A 14,139-nucleotide genomic window follows, 5' to 3' on the forward strand; every position below is an offset into this window, starting at 1 on the left:
TCGGTCAGTTGCCATAAAAAAACAAAAAAAAAACGATATTATGGCTTGTTATAGCAGACGGCTAACAACTTCTTCGATTACAGCCATATTTTTTGATTTGGACAACACTCTAATTAAAACTAGGAAGGGTGATAGGTTGGCATGCGAGAAGGTACTGTAACATTTACTTTGTGTCGAGTATCGTTTGGTTTTGTATTGGGTTCAAATGTTTGGCATTAGCAAGGTCATGTATTACCCTATGACTCTGCTGCTGCGCTCTGTGTTCCGTTTATTAATCGTCGACCCTTCTGCTGTACGGAATTGCAAGGGTGCCGAAAATAGATTTTAGTATGCGACCAACGAACTCAGGAAATTCTAGACAAATTATCCCAATTTAGACTTTAGGAAAGTGCTGGCGTTAACTTGGGACTAAAAATAAGTTCTGGCAGGGGCGTGAACCACGCAGTGGAATCATGACTCCCAGTTTATCTCACAAAGCATCGCTTCAGCAGCAGTCAAGACAAGCCGCGACGAATTCGTACAACGTAGTACGGTATATTTGTAACGAAAATACGGTGTTTTTGTGAATAGTGGAACCTGAGGCCTAAAGACATTTGAAGAGGTGCATTTGCGACATACGTGCGTTAAGACCATACTTCACTGCAAGTGTAAGACATTGCCTTTTTTGTGGTGTACTTTATTAATTTCAGTAGTAAAATATGTCTGAGGGAAGCGTTCCTGATTCAGTAAAGAAATGCATTGCAATTTTAAAGGCTGCTAAAAGTGATACAGAAAAATTTGCTGCCTTGTTTATGGTCACAAAACTTGTGAAAGGTGAAGATTGTACCACACAGAGTAAAAAATTGCTTTTTGAAGCAATTGGCTTCAAGTTCTTGAAACGACTTCTACTGAGTCCAGATGTGCCAGCAGATTGTCCTCCACTTGTGTACAAATCTGTTGTGCTGTCAATCCTGTCAAGCTTCTGTTCTGATGCAGAACTTGCAACTCATCCAGAAATGCTCGCCAATATACCTGTGTTCCTAGAAATTGCACAGCAGGCTGATGATGATGATTTGGATGATAACCTGATTGTTGTGAGCGAAGCATATGAATGTCTACAAAGCATAGTAGCACACAAACCAGGTCAACTGGCATTGTTAGAAGTTGGAGGTGTTGCAAAAATGTGTGAAATTTATGCTCAACAAAGCTTCCAGACCGATGAGGCACTGAACATACTAGTGACACTTGTGGGAAAATTTGGGCCAAGTGCATGGGATATCAACCCAAAGCCATTTCATATAATTGTGAATAAGATATCTCTAGATTTTGAAACGGATCATAGTGAGCGGAAATTCGAGCTGTGTAGGATGCTACATGCACTTCTCTTCAGCTGCAGACGTGATGTGATAGTTGCAACAGCGAATGAAGCCCTCTGGCCAGGAAGCATCTACAAGGGGCTGGTGGACATCCTGACCAGCAAGCTGGGAAAGGCCCAGCGTGATCCAGCTCTCAAGCTGACATCGATAATGGTGGAGTTGCTAGGTGTGGAGTGGTGCCTGACAGATGAAGAGCAGCCACGGCAGTTCTTTCTGTTGTTGGTGCAGCTGTGCTCAATTGAGTTGCGAATGCAACTAGAAGATCGTACCTTTGCCCAGATAATGATGCACGCAGACCTTGTGTCAGCATGCTTTGTTGTGCTTGAGCTCTCAATTACATACATTGCAACTGACACTCTTGAACTGGAGCAGAAGGAGAAGCAGCAGTTGTACACAGCACTGAAAGGAGCATTTTCAGCCGTCATCTCTGTTCTCACAAAGGTTTCCACTGACTTCACTAAAAATCCAAATGCTATGGACACTAAACAGAAAATATTTGTGTGTGCTATGGTTCGTGTACTGTCAGCATGGCTGGCTCAAGAGACTTCAGCTATGAGAAATAGTGTATATGCCCTCCTCCCATTCATGCTAACCCTTGCCAATGAGACATTCTACGCATACCGGTCACGGCGACTGGCTGAAAAGAGACAGAGTTCTGACACCATGGAGACAGATTCAGACCTGATTAGTCAGGTGGATATTCTTCGGCTGATGTTGCCTGCACTGTGCCATCTGGCAGTGGAGGAGAAGGCTCGCAAGATTCTGCTGGAAGCAAAGGAGGAGGAGGTTCTGTATGAATGCTTGGCCTACCACTGGTCCATTGTGCATTATAAGAAACCTCCAGTACCCAAGTCAGAGCGTGGAAAGGTCAAGAAGGAGCCAGAACTGGAACTCGACCCAAAGATCCTGGAAGATATGAAGGACTCGAGGGCAGCGATGGTCAGCATCTGCAATATATTTATGAATGTGACTGTACTTGAGGCCAAAATGGTAGAGGAGAGCATGTTGTTTGCAACATTGCTAAAGTTTATATTCAACAACTTGCCTGAACTGAAGAGTATACCAGAAAATCTTGTTTTGCATGGTAACTTGGCAGTTCTTGGATTGCTGCTACTTAAACAGCAGGCAAAACGAGTGAAGAAAAATGATTTCACCATCTGTCGCTACATTCAGGCAACCATTCGCTTCCTGTGGGATGCATACAATGTGGATGAGTCAAATGATACATCGGCATTGGTCGTGGTAATGAGTTACAAGAAATACTGGTTTGAGCTCATGGAACTGTGGTTCTTGGGAATGCAGACAATGAGTGCTGTGCTGGCTCTAGTACCATGGATATCGGACTTTGCAATAGAGAGTGGCTGGGCTGAAGGAATTATTGACACATTGCATAAAGTCAGGGCAGGGTCACTCCCAGCCAATACCAAGTCTGCCTATGAGGACTTCCTCTGCCATCTGGTGGATGCCAATAACAGTGTCACATCAGTCTTGAAAGAACATGATGCTCTAACTGTATGCAGAACCCATAGGTTCATGGAGCTGGGCAAGCGACTGTTTGGGGATTAAAAAGGCAGTCACATACTGTCAACTAATTATATAAAGAGTTGTGTGAGTTTCTCAGCTGCATATATTTTTATATGGCAGCCAAATAAATTTGTTGTATTCTTTTATACTGGGGAGTTGTGTGCACTAATTCAGAACTGGATCCAGGATCTGCATGAGACAACTTGATCATTTTGCTGTCTTGCAGTGAAGATACCCCTACACCCAATATGGTCGCCCTGGTCCGGTGCAGGCCGACCAACTCGACAGACTGCAACACAGGTACCAAGATTGGGTCTTGGCACACTGCCTAAGCTAGACCACAAAGTAATAGAGGTAGGAATCTGTGAATGTTCCTCGAAACTTCACCACTGGGGTGCTACTGCATGCCAAGTAGTTGCTTGTTGTGCGCTGGGTGATTGTCCATGCCAGGTGGAGTTACATCACAGGAACAATCGAAGAAATGTATGGTGACAGAATTTATGTACATGACTTTCCCTACAATTGCCACAGTCAGTACTATCTTATAAAGTAAACAATGATTTGCTTTCTTAAGAGGACATAGCTGTGTGGAAGAAATTTTGATGTCTACAGAAGCATGAATTGCTAGGAGCCTGTTCCAACATCATACCACGTTATTCTTTGCCTCCATAAATCTTTTGACTTTTTTGAATTATACTTCACATCCTTTCAACTCTCATTCTTCTGAATTCTGAACCCATTTCTATCCATGCTTCATTATTTTTATTCTCCTCATTCTTGTTTAGTTCTTCATCAGGCTTATGTCCCCTACACCTCACATCTCAGTCTGTCTTGGTTTCATGAGCTGGACAGTCAGTCTTCTAGATACACAGAATGCTGTGTGTCTTTGTTATAACACTTACTGGATAATCACCGTTTTCCTTCCAGCTTGTAGGTATCCTACATGATCAGTATCATGTTCCCAGTGATGTCGCTACACTGGCTACTCAAACGTTCCTGCACAACTTCCGTCTCTGCCCAGAAAACTGTGAGATGACCCTGGACAAGTGGCGACATCTGCTGTGGTGTCGAGCACTTGGACAGCAGTATAAACACATTGCAGGTTGTACACATGACTCTTAAGCCTTACCTTGTTGCCGTGAAGTGTCCTTGGTGCTTGTGTGTATAACATATACGAACACGTTGCAGGTGACATTTATGTGGAGTGGCTGGAACTGCGATACCGCTACCTGGCTGCCACACCAGATGTGTTGTCCCTCCTGTGCAAGCTACAGCAACACTATTTGCTAGGCCTGATCACAAATGGGCCATCCCGTGCACAGTGGGAGAAGGTAGAACGCTTGGACCTGCGACACTACTTTGACTGCATACTGGTTTCAGGAGACTTGCCATGGGAGAAGCCTCACCGAAACATCTTCCTGGAAGCATGTCATTACCTGGGGGTACAACCATGGCAGTGTCTTATGGTGGGAGATAAGCTGGAGACAGACATCAAGGGAGGCATTGAAGCATCACTGGCAGCAACAGTGTGGGTGCCCTTGTGCATGGAGCACCACTCCAGTCTAAAGCCACGTCCTGATTTTACCCTAGCAAGTATTACAGACCTGCCCAGCCTTCTTCCTTCAGTCCCAAAATCTCTTCTTCATTCCAGGCACAGTTCCAGTTCCAGTTTCCCATTCAATCTACCTGAAACTGAGGACTGCAGCAGCAACAGCAGTGATGGTAGTTGATGGGCTGATGGCAGCAGTAAACTGATCTGCATTTCATGTGTGGATGTTCTTTGAAGTGACAGTCGTGAACTATCTATCTCCACCATACATGTGATGTAGCAGCCATGTACTGCTGTCTGTGGGGTTTATAACAATTTGTATTACTGTTACTGTATAACATTTTAGCAATTTTCTTTCCTTACTTACTTATTTTCTTCCTTCCTTCTATATGTTCCCAAGCAGTGCTTTACTTATTGTTTTGCATATATTTTGGAGCATCTGTTTCAGTACCTGTCTGCAGTAGACTTAAACTGCATTTCTTGAAGATTTGAATCATCAGATCATCATGAAACCTAAATTTCATTAAGGTTCAAAGTGAATGCTTTCATTCCATCTATGAATCCACAATGTTGTTGGTCACTCTTCAAGCTGGTTTGCCCATAAGTGGGTGTGATGTATCCTAAGCCAGTATTGCAAGTAACTCTTGTTCCTCGTGCACCTGTAAAATTATTACTTTGAAATTTATTTTTAAACACTTTTTAGATCATCGAAAGTGGTAGGAGTACACCACAGGGAACTTCAATTTCATAAATGAGCAAGTTGGAAATATTTGTGTATATTAAGTAGGACACCTTGCGCAGTCTGGATCCACTGTATTATATATGAAATAAAGAAATAAAACTGATGGTTTCAATTTCTTTGTTAGCAATGTGGTATATAATATGTGTGGTTTAATTTCTACACAGATGTTCAGAACTAAAGGGTATGAGATTCAAGGTTCTCATGACGGTGATTACATCCATGCTGGTTTTGTGGGATATAATGCCATGTGGACTTGTGGGTAGACTAGATACAGTAATGTTCTGAACAAGCATACTACCTCCATCTTTGTTACTTCAAAACAGTATTCTGAGAAACAGTGAAACACAATTTGAACAAGGACTGGCCCACATGCAGATAAATTGCTCAGCTTGTGATGCAGAGTGACCACCCAGGACTGGTGAGCACTTCAGGTGTCCTCTGGGGCACTTTCCTGACCATGCAAGAAAGAAGCAGCATACCACAGCTGAAACTGACTGCAGTGTAACAAAAGGCCTTCCAAACTCTTTAACAATAAACTAACACACTGTCATATGTAAATACATCTCCATGTCAGCATATCACTGCCCAGGGGATTTTTGTACATTTGGCAAACATCTCACATTTTTCAATCAGCACTTTGCTTGCTTTCATACAAATGCCTTGTACCTTCTGATTTAGCTATCCCACAAATTTAAAATGGCCTTCCATATAGTACATACTTTTTTATGTGACAAAAGTTATGAAGAGAAGTTTCAGGGTGTCAGAACTTTGCTTAAGTTGAAGACAATACTGGGTTTGAAGTTCAAAACAATGCTAGGGATAAGAAAGTATTTGGTAGACTAAGGACAATACTGGGATGTGAACAGTGACAAAGAGTAACCTGAATGACTACAATATGCAAAAACAAAAACCCAAGCCCCCTTTCACTGGTTTAATTTAATTACATCAGTACTTGGCAATGTACAAAAATACCAATATGCTACATGAATATTTACCAGGTTCCTTTGTAAGGCACTGTAATACTTGTACTATTGCTGTATCCAAGGCAGTAGGACCAGGCCATCTGGTGCTTCAGGTTAACATGTATGCCTTCATCCTGTCCCCATCTGGCAAAGAGAGAGTTGGTGGTAATTTAGTGTTTTTGGGCATGCACCTACAACTATACTGTGTTACTCTCAACTCCCTGGACTGCGAATGCCGCGTTGTAATGCCTGCTATTGAATTTTATTTCTCTTATGTGAATTCACTGTGGAGGCTCCAATATTGTTTAAAGCTGTAATTGCACTGACCATTATGCAAGTCACTGCTCTAATGAATTAAGGTGACTTAATGGAGAAAACACGGTTTCGAGAACCATCTTTGTCCTCATCCTCAGGGTACTGTAGTTCAGTACCCTGAGGATGGGCTCTGGTTCCTCAAATTTATTCTGTCTCCACACTCCTTACCTTCTGCATGTACCCAGTTTCCTGTGACAGGAACTCACTTCTCTGAGCCACCTGGAAGAGCTCACCTCCACAGTCAGTCTGCAGGATGCCAAGCTGCTCGCACAGTCGGCCCACCTCTTCCTTCATCCGATCCTAAAATGAACATGGATCTCACCTCAGTGCTTGAGGTGGCATCTGATAAAAGCATTCAGAGTACTCTGCTGCCCTCACTCACCAAGTTTAGCTGCCCCTCATTGTCAGCTAAATGACGCTGGAACAGTTGCTGAAGTCCCCTATCACTGTAGATCCCTCGAGCCAGAACATCCTCTGTGATGTCATGCACAAACTTTACGTAAGCTGCATCTTCCTTCCTGCTAGCAAAAACAGAGAGGTGATACAATCATTCATTTAATACAATTCATCTTCTCAATTTCAATAAAATAACAACAAATTGAACAAAACTATAACTTTGGATCTTGCCTTGTGTGAGTGTGAAATTTGGTCTATCACTCTCAGGGAACAACACAGTGTTATGAATAATATTTGGTTTTAACAGTGAAGAGTAAAAGTGGAATGGAGAGAATTACACAACAGGGCTTTAAAGTGTACTTCTGATATTTTTTAAGAATGACTGATTAAAAAAGTTGGTGTCAGAATGTAAGTGAAGTAAATAATATAAAAGTTTTGATAAACAGAGTCTGGGAAATACACTGTGAGACACGACGTGGAGTGAACTGCTGGTACACTCACCTCTGCAATTGTACCATGTCAAGAGTTGCACCCTTCTGTGTGGGACACATGACCACTGGAGTTGGCCCACGGCTCTCTGCACTTGAAGATGTACCGCCATTGTATGCAGAGTCATGACTCGACTCCTGTGGTCAATGCAGAGCGATGGAAATCATAAGTTGAATCCCAAACACTACATTAAAATAGGTGACTGTAAACGTAGCTGCAGGAAGGAACGCATGCAGTAATTTATTATTATGGACCACGTATCATAAGAGTTTTCTAACAGCAGTGGGATCCTGTACATGTACTTGTACAGTGCTCCATTAGTTACAAATAGCAACTCACAGGGTGGACTGAAGGGCATTTATAGTCATAACATCAGATATTATTTCCTCCTGTTCATTTAACACTCCACTGAAACGTAATCTGTACAGCTTATGTCTATCAGCTGCCATCAAAATTTCTATTCCATATGCCACATTTTTTGTACAACATAACTTCAAACATCCGTGACATTTTCACAAACATCAATACGAACCCAGAGCACTATGAACACCAACCTTGCTGCTGACATGTTTCTGAGCATCGCAGAGATCGGAACACCTCGCAGATGTCCTGCCTGACATCACTTCCTCTTCACTCTGTTGGTGCTGCGGCTTCTGCTGCTCCTGTAATAACAACAGACACTTTATTCTGAATTATACAATTACACTTCAGACCAAAATAAAGTCTTAATGCAACAACAGCCAACAAACCATAGAACAGAAGCGAGCGGCAAGAAGCACTCTTGTCCTGTACAATCTCAAGTATTTGGAGAGATGAAGTGGGGAACAGAGGAAATTACACCCAGAACTCTGATATTAGAGGATAATATTAAAATAGGTGTAAGAATGGGAGGATGAAACAGTAGGTTTTTGAGTCAGCAGTGCTGAACTACTTTTCTTTTGTGCAAAGCAGCCACATTTCCATAAGAAACAATACACAAGGAAATGTCTTTTCTTACGTGCAGTCTGCCATGATGAGAGAGCCTAATCTTTCTGCTTGCAGGATGGTACACTCTGGAGTCATGCAGCCTTGACTGTGTCTCTGTCTTCAGGATGCGAGGCCTGAATGCTCGGTCAGGTGACGTGAATCTCTTGGCATGCTGGTCCATGATGTCTGGCAATGGGACCTGTACAAGAATTACCTGTCACACCAGCTACTTAGACACTGTTGACAACAATATAACAAACAAAACTGTTCTACATGAAGATGACTGTCTTGTGAGTTGTTTCACATGCTTTAACTGTTTATATTTACTGCAACCTTTCCTTATTCACAATAATTTAATAAATAAAGAAGATAGTAAGAGTATAGGTATATAGTGTGTACTTAACAGGCACAGCTGGCAGAAGGAAATATAAATGACACACATAAACAAAACAGAAATGACAAAACCTGTTCACTGTGGGATGATCCAAGGACATTAAGCTGTTTAAACTTTATACTGAATGAATAAACAATAAACACTAAGGCTTTACTGCTATTAAAGACAGTAAAAGGAAATTAAATATACCAGTATATAACTTGTTTCATACTTGCTTCAAAGTTATACTCATGACCTGAGAATCTTTCATCAACTTCAGTCGCCGCAAAAGCTTCACTTTATACAAACCTGATTTTAATGCAGTCTACATGCAATTAAGACTTTTTCTTTCCCTTAAGTACTGCAATCTTCTCTTGAAGCAACTGAAGCATTTATTTTTGTGTAGAATAACCTACTATAACAAGACTACATCAAGAAAATCTTATGCTCTTATGTAAACTGGTCATTAAAATTTATTTAAATAAAAATTCAAATGGCTTGACAGTTGTTTTCACATACTACTACAATATCAACTTTAATCAAAATTGGTTTATCCATTATGAACCTGTTTCATTCATATGGATGGATGGACCAAGCGATTTTAATAGTCACTTTACTTTGCAGAGATTCCAGACAGATAAAGTATCAGCCAAATTAAATGGAAAAATAAAATCCAACCATTAACAAACTACATGTAATTAATCCTAGCACTTAACTGCAATGTCGTAACTTTGGTACTTGGAAATTTTCCTGATCCAATTTCCTAAACCTAACTAGGGTCAAAATTAGTGTTTGAGTTCAGTACTTTTCTATCGTACACTCAAAAGCATGTAGCCCTGGGCCTTTTGTGCTACATGTACAAGCTCTTCAGGATCATACCCCCACACACAGGCAGGACAGATTTGAAAAACTTTTACAATTCGTTAACTGTTCTCACCATAAATAGGCTGCTGCTTAATGTCCCTATAACACCGGTGACAATTTATCTGTATGACTAATGACTAAACAACTACGAGAAGCAAGTATCAACACTCACCCTCCTGCAGTAATTCGATGATTCTTTGCTTGCTGGAGGCCTGCACAGAGTCCTACAGGTGTTCCTCCCTCGATGATGTTGCAGTTCCCCTTCTACAAACTGATGTTGCTGTTTGTGGGAAGCCACAGCCCCGGTTTGTCTCAGCTTCTCTTGTTCTGTCCAGGTGCATCCCCTTAACAGCATCACACATTTATGTTTGATACGTGGCTGCTTGAGTAATCACATAAGAGACAGCAGTGACACTACTGTCCTCATTCAATATAAATCAGAACAGAATGTACAGCATCAAATGAGAAATTATATCATGTTAAAGAATGATGGTCCTGGCCTGTTTTAAGGTATCATACAAACCCATAAATTCTAGGAGAAAAGTCTACTTTAGAATAATAGAACACTGTGATATTCCAAATAAAGCAATTGAATACTCACGAGTATGTATGCGATGACTGCTTTGCATCATTTGCAATGTTTCTGGCGAGTCCAAGTTCACAATCAACGGGACCGTATGAGGAAACGTCTGACTGAGAGTTGGTGTGATGGTGCCGTCTCCTCCTGGCACTGTGGTTCAACTTATAAGCGCACGGAGGTGAAGTATCCACTGTGCACTTAGCATTACAGATGCGCCGGTAGTGGCTGCTCATATGAAGGTACAGCAAGTGGTTCCCAACAGACAGCTTGCATGCTGCGCACAACACATCATCATAAACGTCTTCCACTAACGTTTTCAACAGGCTGACCAGTTTCCAACAAAGTTGGTATGCGGGTCATGCCACAGGAAGTCAACCAACATTCAAAAGTATTATTTCCATACCATCAACAATAAGAACAGGGAGGTCATGCACACGTCTAAATTAGGAGAAACATTACTGCAAATTAATTAAATGTCTGAAATGCAGTCTTGTGGGTTATGACACCCACACAGTCTTCTAGCTGGTTATTTGAGTTCTGAAGGAACCTCAGATGGAAACAGTAAGTTCCTCCAAAACAATATTAATCACTTACAAGATGACACAGCACCATAACCCAGCACACTGCAATCACAAACTGTTGCTGCTCTGAAAACTTCAAATCTCATATAATAAAATGTATGGTGGTAGGTCTTTGAAAAATATGAAACTTTTGTTAATAAGAATGAATAGTAACAACACACTGCCATGGTGGTCTAGCGGTCAGAACACTAGCCTTGTAATTCTGGGGTCCTGGGTTCAATTCCCGGTGGTGCTCAGATTTATAACTTGTGTTGGGCAAGGCCGTGGTCTAGGCATCACAGAGTTTTCCTCCGGGGGCTTCCCCGGTTTCTCCGTGGCATCCCAACAATTACTCCACTCACACACAGAAGAAGGCAATGGCAAACCACTTCTGATCATCTGCCAAGAACGTATATGAACAGGTCCCAGTCCGAGAAAAGGATCGAAGGATCCTGTTCATATGGACCTATCGTCAGACAGAACACTACAAATAAAAAAAGTAACAACACACAAGCCATATGCTACATAAGCTGTGGAATTCAAGGTGGGTGAATCCATGCTAAGACAGGCTTTCTGAGAAGTTCAGAATTCAGAAACTAGGGTAACTGGGAACTCAAGATGAATTCTGTGGGGACTGTTAGAGCAAGCTACCCAATTTCTTGAAAACTGCATACCAGTATTTCTGTAAATAAGAGGCAGACCATTGGAAGATCTCTGAATGCAGGAACCATTACTGGCTTAGCACTTCAAATGCTGCAATTTACTGGGAAGAAAAGATTACCCAAAATTTACATAGAAATGGCCTATTTACAAATTTTATATAACCATTTGAAACACAAGTACAGAAAGGCACTTTGTTTTCCAAAGAGTATCTAATTAGGAATTTATAATTTTCTTTTGCAGGTTGTTACATCACAAACAAATTAAAGTGAGCATCAAAACCATAAAATCACAAAAATACCTTATGATAGCATCAATGAATTTCATGTTTGAGACCAGTTCCACATTTCTAATAATTTTTGTTCTGATGGTCTCCACAAATAAAAGACATGTACCATGATGTACAAGTGAAAAGGTATATTTATTGATATGAAATAATGAATTTTAGAACAATACTTTGTGCTTCAGTACACTTGGAAACTTATGGTCCAGAGAAAATGCCACTATGCCCTGAGACATATATTACATACATCCGAGAACATAACGGCAGTCCACTTCATCTGATGTAATGTATATGATACCAAAACGAAATTCCATATAACAATAATTCAGCATTCTGAACATTAGCCTGAAAATGGCTGTCATTTGGGATGTAGCAACATGTAGTCTGGTAGAAGTTTACCAACATTTCAGAGGCCTTTGCTGCCTCCATCATCAGGGCAATGAGTATGTGACTACAACCCAGAAGACAGCCATCTTAATGCTCTGCCATGAGAACCTCAAATCCTACTTAATTAACCTGAAGCTCTCAGATATGCCTTGTGTCATTTATTTCTTTAAATCTTGCACTTCAGGATAATACGAAGTAGACTTGTGGAGTTAGTTTCAAATATGAGGTATAGTGAAGATTTCTGTCATCTGGGTTGTTGCGCTGTGTAGACTGGTCGATGTTAACCAACGTTTCAGAGGTAATACTGCCTCCGTCATCACCCTGATGACGGAGGCAGTATGACCTCTGAAACGTTGGTTAAAATCTACCAGATGACACAGCGCAACAACCCAGAAGACAGAAATCTTCATACTCACTGCTGTGAAAACCTCAAATCTTACATGAGGTATAGTGCTGCCAACTCAAGGAATTCTCATAAATTTGTGTACTTGGCTTTATGCTCTTTTGAACAGATCCCCATGAGGGCCCTATTATGACGATAACAGCCTTTTGGTATGTTACACCATGTAATCTCACAGAAGTAGACCAATGTTTCAGAGGTACTTACCACCTCCATAAACAGGGCCCTGGTAATGAGGGCAGTAAAAACCTCTCAAATATCAGTCAACATTTACCAGACTGCATGTTGCAATATCCCAACTGCTTTCAATACTAGGAACAGTTCCATTTCCCACATGAAATATAACCTTAAAATAAAGGGAAAAGTACAGCCAACTCCTACCAAGTCAGAATATTAAGTTCTACAAACCGACAAAAAGAAAGAAATCGAATTTCATCTATTTAAAAACTTCATTTATTTAATGTTTTAATCTGTGTTTACCTCCTAACAAAATGATGGCTTGTGTGTTGTATCAATAATATTCAAAACATAATTACCATTGCCTCCAACATAACTGGATGGTTTCATGATGGCCATCAGCTTCCTACAAAGTAATTACTGAAAAACAATAAAACATTAGACTCTGCACGACTTATTCTACCAGTTTACAAACTAACATGGAGATGTAACATGGAGATTATTACAAAACACACTCATGCGATTTAACTCTCTGAACTGTTTGAGAGCAAAATTAAATGTGCTAAAAATCTGGCTGGAGACTGAATGAACCACCAAAACAAGTAAGTCTGTGCAAAATTGTTTGAACAAAGTCAGTTTTTGCACCACACTTCATCATCCCAATAAAATAATATAACCACTACAATTCAACTGTTGGATGACCGACATACATAGCACAGAAAAATCATGGGCATTTCCTAATTTCTTCTTCTACTTCTTATTCTGTCATCTTCCAGCACGTGATCCATTGTTCTTGAATCAGTACACGACAAGAGACACACCACGGATGTAAAACGCTATCACATCAAGTCTCATCCAGCCGTGATACTAAGGTTTAAAAGTGTAAATAATTTTACACATTTAATTGTTTAAAATACTTAAAAATACTCAAGCCAGCATTGAAAGATCAGCTTTTATCTCACTCCTATTCTACTTTAGAATTTATTTAAATTGAAAATTATCAAATAATAATAATCATTAATCTAAATGAAAATGTTATAAGGGACACAATTTGTCAAGTAAAAAAGATTGATACCTGGTTTCTATTTGCAAACTTAATTCAAATGTGAACACCACTCTAAAAAGACAATAAAATTATAAGCATGTGTGAAATGAAACGCCAAAGGAAATAATTACTACTAAAAATTAACAGTATTCAACACATACTTTTAAACAAAGATAACAAAAATTAATTTAAAACTGCTTATTGTGGTATGTAACCTAAGCTTGGGGTGACATTCATGTAAAAAAAATATATCAAATAGTTACGTAATAGACATCATACTCTCTACCCCACGTACCTGAATCTGCTTATGCAGTAATATTTTCACTGCCTTTATTGTCATTCAAACATTCGGATTTTGACAACTGAACCGAAACAAATTAAGGAACAGAATTTCAGCTAACCTTCGCTTTCTTCTTTTATACATCGACGGTGTTCCACCTTGTGAATAAATTCTGAAACTACTAGGCATAGACGCCTTTATCTATTGTATTTTAATCAACGACTTCTATACG

General features: G+C 40.3%; 3 protein-coding genes across 9 annotated transcripts; 2 read left to right on the forward strand and 1 right to left on the reverse strand.

Moving 5' to 3' along the window:
- Positions 1–13: 13 nt before the first annotated feature.
- Positions 14–5,273, forward strand: LOC147872228 (N-acylneuraminate-9-phosphatase). Of its 3 annotated transcripts, none has more exons than XM_087358000.1 (3): positions 14–151; positions 3,807–3,981; positions 4,068–5,273. In XM_087358000.1, the coding sequence occupies exons 1-3, from the start codon at positions 41–43 to the stop codon at positions 4,607–4,609; spliced, it is 828 nt and encodes a 275-aa protein (XP_087214126.1). In that variant the 5' UTR covers positions 14–40; the 3' UTR covers positions 4,610–5,273. The 3 variants fall into 3 exon arrangements, with proteins under 3 accessions (XP_087214126.1, XP_087214127.1, XP_087214128.1); XM_087358001.1 differs by lacking the exon at positions 14–151 and adding an exon at positions 2,920–3,233; XM_087358002.1 differs by lacking the exon at positions 14–151 and adding an exon at positions 2,920–3,179.
- On the forward strand, positions 158–3,027 carry Neurochondrin (neurochondrin). The gene has a single exon (XM_087357982.1). It carries the CDS (start codon positions 699–701, stop codon positions 2,919–2,921), a length of 2,223 nt encoding a protein of 740 aa, XP_087214108.1. The 5' UTR covers positions 158–698; the 3' UTR covers positions 2,922–3,027.
- Positions 5,274–6,087: 814 nt separating the features above from the next.
- On the reverse strand, positions 6,088–14,089 carry LOC110837879 (spermatogenesis-associated protein 7 homolog). Of its 5 annotated transcripts, none has more exons than XM_087357996.1 (10): positions 14,029–14,089; positions 12,942–13,002; positions 10,137–10,389; positions 9,708–9,879; positions 8,330–8,497; positions 7,887–7,994; positions 7,345–7,469; positions 6,830–6,968; positions 6,616–6,747; positions 6,088–6,276 (listed from the first exon to the last, which is right to left on the reverse strand). In XM_087357996.1, exons 2-10 carry the CDS (start codon positions 12,979–12,981, stop codon positions 6,262–6,264), a joined length of 1,152 nt encoding a protein of 383 aa, XP_087214122.1. In that variant the 5' UTR covers positions 12,982–13,002; positions 14,029–14,089; the 3' UTR covers positions 6,088–6,261. The 5 variants fall into 5 exon arrangements, with proteins under 5 accessions (XP_087214122.1, XP_021936184.2, XP_021936183.2 ...); XM_022080492.2 differs by having other exon boundaries at positions 6,830–6,965; positions 13,923–14,063; XM_022080491.2 differs by having other exon boundaries at positions 13,923–14,063.
- Positions 14,090–14,139: the final 50 nt, after the last annotated feature.

Source organism: Zootermopsis nevadensis, unplaced genomic scaffold (assembly GCF_977971745.1).
Source record: "Zootermopsis nevadensis isolate Lab colony 2312 unplaced genomic scaffold, Znev_1.0 Znev_ptg000029l, whole genome shotgun sequence".
Lineage (NCBI taxonomy): Eukaryota > Metazoa > Arthropoda > Insecta > Blattodea > Termopsidae > Zootermopsis > Zootermopsis nevadensis.

What these genes read in the sequence shown, in the direction of transcription:
- LOC147872228 (XM_087358000.1), top strand. Translation starts at nt 41, where the DNA reads ATGGCTTGTTATAGCAGACGGCTAACAACTTCTTCGATTACAGCCATA. An exon ending in ATAGGTTGGCATGCGAGAAG is followed by an intron (nt 152 to 3,806) that starts GTACTGTAACAT and finishes TTTTCCTTCCAG; the next exon opens with CTTGTAGGTATCCTACATGA. An exon ending in GCAGTATAAACACATTGCAG is followed by an intron (nt 3,982 to 4,067) that starts GTTGTACACATG and finishes AACACGTTGCAG; the next exon opens with GTGACATTTATGTGGAGTGG.
- LOC110837879 (XM_087357996.1), bottom strand. Translation starts at nt 12,981, where the DNA reads ATGGCCATCATGAAACCATCCAGTTATGTTGGAGGCAATG. An exon ending in CAGTTATGTTGGAGGCAATG is followed by an intron (nt 10,390 to 12,941) that starts GTAATTATGTTT and finishes TGTTGTGCGCAG; the next exon opens with CATGCAAGCTGTCTGTTGGG. An exon ending in CTCATCATGGCAGACTGCAC is followed by an intron (nt 7,995 to 8,329) that starts GTAAGAAAAGAC and finishes TTGTTATTACAG; the next exon opens with GAGCAGCAGAAGCCGCAGCA.
- Neurochondrin (XM_087357982.1), top strand. Translation starts at nt 699, where the DNA reads ATGTCTGAGGGAAGCGTTCCTGATTCAGTAAAGAAATGCATTGCAATT.